Source organism: Oncorhynchus mykiss, chromosome 24, assembly GCF_013265735.2.
Source record: "Oncorhynchus mykiss isolate Arlee chromosome 24, USDA_OmykA_1.1, whole genome shotgun sequence".
Taxonomy (NCBI): Eukaryota; Metazoa; Chordata; class Actinopteri; order Salmoniformes; family Salmonidae; genus Oncorhynchus; species Oncorhynchus mykiss.
The window spans coordinates 37869458-37878764 of record NC_048588.1 but is presented as its reverse complement, the minus strand read 5'-3'; the positions used below and the strand labels follow the sequence as shown (position 1 = coordinate 37878764).

Below are 9307 nucleotides of genomic sequence, written 5' to 3'. Positions count from 1 at the left end.
GTGGTGGGGGTGTAGTCACTAACAGTGGTGTGGGGTGTAGTCACTAACAGTGATGTTGGGGTGTAGCTACTAACAGTGGTGTGGGGGTGTAGTCACTAACAGTGTTGTTGGGGTGTAGTCACTAACAGTGGTGTTTGGGTGTAGTCACTAACAGTGGCAGGGGTGTAGTCACTAACAGTGGTGTTGGGGTGTAGTCACTAACAGTGGTGTTTGGGTGTAGTCACTAACAGTGGTGTTGGGGTGTAGTCACTAACAGTGGTGTGGGGGTGTAGTCACTAACAGTGTTGGGGGTGTAGTCACTAACAGTGTTGGGGGTGTAGTCACTAACAGTGTTGGGGGTGTAGTCACTAACAGTATTGTGGTGTGTAGTCACTAACAGTGGTGTTGAGGTGTAGTCACTAACAGTGGTGGGGGTGTAGTCACTAACAGTGGTGCTGGGGTGTAGTCACTAACAGTGGTGTGGGGGTGTAGTCACTAACAGTGTTGGGGGTGTAGTCACTAACAGTGTTGGGGGTGTAGTCACTAACAGTGTTGGGGGTGTAGTCACTAACAGTGGTGGGGGTGTGTAGTCACTAACAGTGTTGGGGGTGTAGTCACTAACAGTGTTGGGGGTGTAGTCACTAACAGTGTTGGGGGTGTAGTCACTAACAGTGTTTTTGGGGGAGTGTAGTCACTAACAGTGGTGTGGGTGTAGTCACTAACAGTGTTGGGGGTGTAGTCACTAACAGTGGTGTGGGTGTAGTCACTAACAGTGTTGTTGGGGTGTAGACACTAACAGTGGTGTTTGGGTGTAGTCACTAACAGTGGTGGGGGTGTGTAGTCACTAACAGTGGTGGGGTGTGTAGTCACTAACAGTGGTGGGGGTGTGTAGTCACTAACAGTGGTGGGGGTGTGTAGTCACTAACAGTGGTGGGGGTGTGTAGTCACTAACAGTGGTGGGGGTGTGTAGTCACTAACAGTGGTGGGGGTGTGTAGTCACTAACAGTGGTGGGGGTGTGTAGTCAATAACAGTGGTGGGGGTGTGTAGTCACTAACAGTGGTGTGGGTGTGTAGTCACTAACAGTGGTGTTTGGGTGTAGTCACTAACAGTGGTGTGGGTGTGTAGTCACTAACAGTGGTGTGGGTGTGTAGTCACTAACAGTGGTGTTTGGGTGTAGTCACTAACAGTGGTGTGGGTGTAGTCACTAACAGTGGTGTGGGTGTGTAGTCACTAACAGTGGTGTGGGTGTGTAGTCACTAACAGTGGTGTGGGTGTGTAGTCACTAACAGTGGTGTTTGGGTGTAGTCACTAACAGTGGTGTGGGTGTGTAGTCACTAACAGTGGTGTTTGGGTGTAGTCACTAACAGTGGTGTGGGTGTGTAGTCACTAACAGTGGTGTGGGTGTGTAGTCACTAACAGTGGTGTGGTGTGTAGTCACTAACAGTGGTGTGGGTGTGTAGTCACTAACAGTGGTGTGGGTGTGTAGTCACTAACAGTGGTGTTTGGGTGTAGTCACTAACAGTGGTGTGGGTGTGTAGTCACTAACAGTGGTGGGGGTGTGTAGTCACTAACAGTGGTGGGGGTGTGTAGTCACTAACAGTGGTGGGGGTGTGTAGTCACTAACAGTGGTGTTTGGGTGTAGTCACTAACAGTGGTGGGGGTGTAGTCACTAACAGTGGTGTTGGTAGTCACTAACAGTGGTGTTGGGTGTGTAGTCACTAACAGTGGTGTGGGTGTGTAGTCACTAACAGTGGTGTTTGGGTGTAGTCACTAACAGTGGTGGGGGTGTAGTCACTAACAGTGGTGGGGGTGTGTAGTCACTAACAGTGGTGGGGGTGTGTAGTCACTAACAGTGGTGTGGGTGTGTAGTCACTAACAGTGGTGTTTGGGTGTAGTCACTAACAGTGGTGGGGGTGTAGTCACTAACAGTGGTGTGGGTGTGTAGTCACTAACAGTGGTGTTGGGGTGTAGTCACTAACAGTGGTGTTGGGGTGTAGTCACTAACAGTGGTGGGGGTGTGTAGTCACTAACAGTGGTGTTGGGTGTGTAGTCACTAACAGTGGTGTGGGTGTGTAGTCACTAACAGTGGTGGGGGTGTGTAGTCACTAACAGTGGTGTTGGGTGTGTAGTCACTAACAGTGGTGTGGGTGTGTAGTCACTAACAGTGGTGTGGGTGTGTAGTCACTAACAGTGGTGGGGGTGTGTAGTCACTAACAGTGGTGGGGGTGTGTAGTCACTAACAGTGGTGTGGGTGTGTAGTCACTAACAGTGGTGTGGGTGTGTAGTCACTAACAGTGGTGGGGGTGTGTAGTCACTAACAGTGGTGTGGGTGTGTAGTCACTAACAGTGGTGGGGGTGTGTAGTCACTAACAGTGGTGTGGGTGTGTAGTCACTAACAGTGGTGTGGGTGTGTAGTCACTAACAGTGGTGTGGGTGTGTAGTCACTAACAGTGGTGTGGGTGTGTAGTCACTAACAGTGGTGTGGGTGTGTAGTCACTAACAGTGGTGTTGGTAGTCACTAACAGTGGTGTTGGTAGTCACTAACAGTGGTGTTGGGTGTGTAGTCACTAACAGTGGTGTGGTGTGTAGTCACTAACAGTGGTGTTGGTAGTCACTAACAGTGGTGTGGGTGTGTAGTCACTAACAGTGGTGTTTGGGTGTAGTCACTAACAGTGGTGTTGGTAGTCACTAACAGTGGTGTGGGTGTGTAGTCACTAACAGTGGTGTGGGTGTGTAGTCACTAACAGTGGTGTTTGGGTGTAGTCACTAACAGTGGTGTTGGTGTAGTCACTAACAGTGGTGTGGGTGTAGTCACTAACAGTGGTGTGGGTGTGTAGTCACTAACAGTGGTGGGGGTGTAGTCACTAACAGTGGTGTTGGGGTGTAGTCACTAACAGTGGTGTGGGTGTGTAGTCACTAACAGTGGTGGGGGTGTGTAGTCACTAACAGTGGTGTTGGGGTGTAGTCACTAACAGTGGTGGGGGTGTGTAGTCACTAACAGTGGTGGGGGTGTGTAGTCACTAACAGTGGTGTGGGTGTGTAGTCACTAACAGTGGTGGGGGTGTGTAGTCACTAACAGTGGTGTTGGTGTGTAGTCACTAACAGTGGTGGGGGTGTGTAGTCACTAACAGTGGTGGGGGTGTGTAGTCACTAACAGTGGTGTGGGTGTGTAGTCACTAACAGTGGTGGGGGTGTGTAGTCACTAACAGTGGTGTTGGTGTGTAGTCACTAACAGTGGTGGGGGTGTGTAGTCACTAACAGTGGTGGGGGTGTGTAGTCACTAACAGTGGTGGGGGTGTGTAGTCACTAACAGTGGTGGGGGTGTGTAGTCAATAACAGTGGTGGGGGTGTGTAGTCACTAACAGTGGTGTGGGTGTGTAGTCACTAACAGTGGTGTTTGGGTGTAGTCACTAACAGTGGTGTGGGTGTGTAGTCACTAACAGTGGTGTGGGTGTGTAGTCACTAACAGTGGTGTTTGGGTGTAGTCACTAACAGTGGTGTGGGTGTAGTCACTAACAGTGGTGTGGGTGTGTAGTCACTAACAGTGGTGTGGGTGTGTAGTCACTAACAGTGGTGTGGGTGTGTAGTCACTAACAGTGGTGTTTGGGTGTAGTCACTAACAGTGGTGTGGGTGTGTAGTCACTAACAGTGGTGTTTGGGTGTAGTCACTAACAGTGGTGTGGGTGTGTAGTCACTAACAGTGGTGTGGGTGTGTAGTCACTAACAGTGGTGTGGTGTGTAGTCACTAACAGTGGTGTGGGTGTGTAGTCACTAACAGTGGTGTGGGTGTGTAGTCACTAACAGTGGTGTTTGGGTGTAGTCACTAACAGTGGTGTGGGTGTGTAGTCACTAACAGTGGTGGGGGTGTGTAGTCACTAACAGTGGTGGGGGTGTGTAGTCACTAACAGTGGTGGGGGTGTGTAGTCACTAACAGTGGTGTTTGGGTGTAGTCACTAACAGTGGTGGGGGTGTAGTCACTAACAGTGGTGTTGGTAGTCACTAACAGTGGTGTTGGGTGTGTAGTCACTAACAGTGGTGTGGGTGTGTAGTCACTAACAGTGGTGTTTGGGTGTAGTCACTAACAGTGGTGGGGGTGTAGTCACTAACAGTGGTGGGGGTGTGTAGTCACTAACAGTGGTGGGGGTGTGTAGTCACTAACAGTGGTGTGGGTGTGTAGTCACTAACAGTGGTGTTTGGGTGTAGTCACTAACAGTGGTGGGGGTGTAGTCACTAACAGTGGTGTGGGTGTGTAGTCACTAACAGTGGTGTTGGGGTGTAGTCACTAACAGTGGTGTTGGGGTGTAGTCACTAACAGTGGTGGGGGTGTGTAGTCACTAACAGTGGTGTTGGGTGTGTAGTCACTAACAGTGGTGTGGGTGTGTAGTCACTAACAGTGGTGGGGGTGTGTAGTCACTAACAGTGGTGTTGGGTGTGTAGTCACTAACAGTGGTGTGGGTGTGTAGTCACTAACAGTGGTGTGGGTGTGTAGTCACTAACAGTGGTGGGGGTGTGTAGTCACTAACAGTGGTGGGGGTGTGTAGTCACTAACAGTGGTGTGGGTGTGTAGTCACTAACAGTGGTGTGGGTGTGTAGTCACTAACAGTGGTGGGGGTGTGTAGTCACTAACAGTGGTGTGGGTGTGTAGTCACTAACAGTGGTGGGGGTGTGTAGTCACTAACAGTGGTGTGGGTGTGTAGTCACTAACAGTGGTGTGGGTGTGTAGTCACTAACAGTGGTGTGGGTGTGTAGTCACTAACAGTGGTGTGGGTGTGTAGTCACTAACAGTGGTGTGGGTGTGTAGTCACTAACAGTGGTGTTGGTAGTCACTAACAGTGGTGTTGGTAGTCACTAACAGTGGTGTTGGGTGTGTAGTCACTAACAGTGGTGTGGTGTGTAGTCACTAACAGTGGTGTTGGTAGTCACTAACAGTGGTGTGGGTGTGTAGTCACTAACAGTGGTGTTTGGGTGTAGTCACTAACAGTGGTGTTGGTAGTCACTAACAGTGGTGTGGGTGTGTAGTCACTAACAGTGGTGTGGGTGTGTAGTCACTAACAGTGGTGTTTGGGTGTAGTCACTAACAGTGGTGTTGGTGTAGTCACTAACAGTGGTGTGGGTGTAGTCACTAACAGTGGTGTGGGTGTGTAGTCACTAACAGTGGTGGGGGTGTAGTCACTAACAGTGGTGTTGGGGTGTAGTCACTAACAGTGGTGTGGGTGTGTAGTCACTAACAGTGGTGGGGGTGTGTAGTCACTAACAGTGGTGTTGGGGTGTAGTCACTAACAGTGGTGGGGGTGTGTAGTCACTAACAGTGGTGGGGGTGTGTAGTCACTAACAGTGGTGTGGGTGTGTAGTCACTAACAGTGGTGGGGGTGTGTAGTCACTAACAGTGGTGTTGGTGTGTAGTCACTAACAGTGGTGGGGGTGTGTAGTCACTAACAGTGGTGTGGGTGTGTAGTCACTAACAGTGGTGGGGGTGTGTAGTCACTAACAGTGGTGTGGGTGTGTAGTCACTAACAGTGGTGGGGGTGTAGTCACTAACAGTGGTGTGGGTGTGTAGTCACTAACAGTGGTGTGGTGTGTTTGTTTGTTTCAGGTGGAACAGTTGTCCAACATGATTGTGGAGAGCTGTAAGTGCAGCTAGAAGACATCGGTCATATCTCCTCCTATCTCCTCTATCTCCCGTATCTCCTCTTATCTCCTATTATCTCCTCTAATCTCCTCTAATCTCCTATTATCTCCCCCATCTCCTCTATCTCCTATCTCCTCCTATCTCCTCTATCTCCCGTATCTCCTCTCATCTCCTCTAATCTCCTCTAATCTCCTCTAATCTCCCCCATCTCCTCTATCTCCTATCTCCCCCTATCTCCTCTATCTCCTATCTCCTCTATCTCCTATCTCCTCCTATCTCCTCTATCTCCTTTCTCCTCTAATCTCTCCTATCTCCTCTATCTCCTCCTATCTCCTCTATCTCTGCCTCTTCTTTTTCCTCACACACACCGATATGGACACACGGAGAAGGAATGGAGGGAGGAGAGAGAACTCAGAGAGGAACAAGAGACGAGATAGAAGAATTGACTCTGGGATGGAGGAGTGGAACAAGAGATGAGAAGATGATCATTTGTGATCGATGACAGAACCAGCCTCCTCCCTGATGGAACAAGACCAGAACTATGGACATTTCTGCTTTTTTTTAAAAACATTTTACACGCTATAACCTGGATGAATATAGGCTTTACATTTAAATAATACATTTATCTCAAGGAGTGAATTAATTTATTGTGTTACATGTAGCAGAGCTGTATAGTGTATTACTGTAGGGGCTTAGAGGTGCAGTGGCATGTGGGGTAGTGATGGGAGAGACTTTGAGGACAGGGGTTAAGGGTTATCCGATACCCCAGAAGAGGTACAGGAGGACATCATTGGACCCAGAGAACACCAACAGGATCAGAATGAAATCCTTCATTTTAAGGGGAACACATTTATTTTCTAGTAAGGATGGGGCCCAGGACTTTTTTTTTTAGAACCAACAGTGCCTGTCCAGAACTCACTTGTGCCAGACATTAGTACGAGGACACCACACGTTTGCACAAAAGCCTAAGGACCTTGTTTATGTGGGTGAATCATTGGGCTGGACCAGGTGTTTCCCAGAAGAGGCTTGAGAAGTGTTACGACAGCGAGCCTCCCTGGCTAGAGAGACTGTTACGGGTCGATGGCCTCCAGACAGACTGTTTATTGGTCGATGGCCTACAGAGAGACTGTTTATTGGTCGATGGCCTCCAGAGAGACTGTTTATTGGTCGATGGCCTAAGGAGAGACTGTTTATTGGTCAATGGCCTCCAGAGAGTCTGTTTTTTGGTCGATGGCCTCCAGAGAGACTGTTTATTGGTCGATGGCCTCCAGAGAGACTGTTTATTGGTCGATGGCCTCCAGAGAGACTGTTTACTGGTCGATGGCCTCCAGAGAGACTGTTTACTGGTCGATGGCCTCCAGAGAGACTGTTTATTGGTCGATGGCCTCCAGAGAGACTGTTTATTGGTCGATGGCCTCCAGAGAGACTGTTTACTGGTCGATGGCCTCCAGAGAGACTGTTTACTGGTTGATGGCCTCCAGAGAGACTGTTTATTGGTCGATGGCCTCCAGAGAGACTGTTTACTGGTCGATGGCCTCCAGAGAGACTGTTTACTGGTCGATGGCCTCCAGAGAAACTGTTTGTTGGTCGATGGCCTCCAGAGAGACTGTTTATTGGTCGATGGCCTCCAAAGAGACTGTTGATTGGTCGATGGCCTTCAGAGAGACTGTTGATTGGTCGATGGCCTCCAGAGAGACTGTTTATTGGTCGATGGCCTCCAGAGAGACTGTTGATTGGTCGATGGCCTCCAGAGAGACTGTTGATTGGTCGATGGCCTCCAGAGAGACTGTTGATTGGTCGATGGCCTCCAGAGAGACTGTTGATTGGTCCATGGTCCTTAATGTTTCGTCTTTACCGTCCATCACTTTCACCTGTTTATTTAGCTTTATTACTGCTACTATGTTATTCTGTTATTCTGTGTGCTGTCAGTTTGTTTCTGTTCCCCTGTCGTAGGTTGTTCATCATTCTGTCCGGCTTGTTATAACATTGTGTGTGTGTGTGTGTGTGTGTGTGTGTGTGTGTGTGTGTGTGTGTGTGTGCGTGCGTGCGTGCGTGCGTGCGTGTGCGTGCGTGTGTAGCGCTGTGTGTGTGTGTAGCGTTGTGTGCGTGTGTGTGTAGCGTTGTGTGTGCATCACATGCTCTGTGCTGTCAGAGGGAGGAGTAACTGTGGCAGTATTAGTAGGATTGGTACGCCCTGCCTTATGACATGCGTGTTGTTTTAGAGGGAGAGGGAATGTGGTTGTGGTGGTGGATGGGGGGGGGGGGGGGGGGGGGGTTAGAGGAAGCTGGGAGCACCATGGACCGTCTGTTTACACACTGTTCGTGTGTTGCTGCTTCACGTTGCTATAAAGTCAATATAGACAATTTATTGCTTCTATTTAAAGATAAAATAGTCACATTTCTGCTTGTTATTGCAGCCCAAAACAAAGTTGTTGTTGTTGTTGTTGTTGTTGTTGCTCGGTGTGATATACTGTTACACGTTCCAGGTCATGTGGGAGAGGGAACTCTGCTTCTTTCTCACTTTACAATAATTGCACTTACTTTGTTTTTCAGTCCTTTTTTTTTCATTTCAACGTAAATATCTGAAAACAACTTTAAATAAACATTGATGTTGTTCATTTCTTGTATTATCGTAGCAGATTTATAGAGAACACTGGGAAAATCAGATTTATAGAGAACATTCTAGAGAAAATCTGATTTATAGAGAACACTGGGAAGATCAGATTTATAGAGAACACTGGGGAAATCAGATTTATAGAGAACATTCTAGAGAAAATCAGATATATAGAGAACACTGGGAAAATCAGATTTATAGAGAACATTCTAGAGAAAATCAGATTTGTAGAGAACACTGGGAAAATCAGATTTGTAGAGAACATTCTAGAGAAAATCAGATTTATAGAGAACACTGGGAAAAACAGATTTATAGAGAACACTGGGGAAATCAGATTTATAGAGAACATTCTAGAGAAAATCAGATATATAGAGAACACTGGGAAAATCAGATTTATAGAGAACATTCTAGAGAAAATCAGATTTATAGAGAACACTGGGGAAATCAGATTTATAGAGAACACTGGGAAGATCAGATTTATAGAGAACACTGGGGAAATCAGATTTATAGAGAACACTGGGAAGATCAGATTTATAGAGAATATTCTAGAGAAAATCTGATTTATAGAGAACACTGGGAAAAACAGATTTATAGAGAACACTGGGGAAATCAGATTTATAGAGAACACTGGGGAAATCAGATTTTTAGAGAACATTTTAGAGAAAATCAGATTTGTAGAGAACACTGGGAAAATCAGATTTATAGAGAACACTGGGAAGATCAGATTTATAGAGAACATTCTAGAGAAAATCAGATTTGTAGAGAACACTGGGAAAATCAGATTTATAGAGAACACTGGGAAGATCAGATTTATAGAGAACACTGGGGAAATCAGATTTTTAGAGAACATTCTAGAGAAAATCAGATTTATAGAGAACACTGGGAAGATCAGATTTATAGAGAACATTCTAGAGAAAATCAGATTTGTAGAGAACACTGGGAAAATCAGATTTATAGAGAACACTGGGAAGATCAGATTTATAGAGAACACTGGGGAAATCAGATTTTTAGAGAACATTCTAGAGAAAATCAGATTTATAGAGAACACTGGGGAAATCAGATTTATAGAGAACATTCTAGAGAA

The 9307-nt window shown here is 47.1% G+C and overlaps 1 protein-coding gene across 1 annotated transcript in view; it reads left to right on the top strand.

Moving 5' to 3' along the window:
* The window catches only part of tgfb1a (transforming growth factor, beta 1a), a 43012-nt gene extending 37252 nt beyond the window's left edge, over positions 1-5760 (top strand). The window contains exon 6 of the mRNA XM_036961610.1: positions 5574-5760. Coding sequence (XP_036817505.1) covers positions 5574-5621 — 48 coding nt within the window. The 3' untranslated portion in view covers positions 5622-5760. The remainder of the gene's footprint in view (positions 1-5573) is intronic.
* Positions 5761-9307: the final 3547 nt, after the last annotated feature.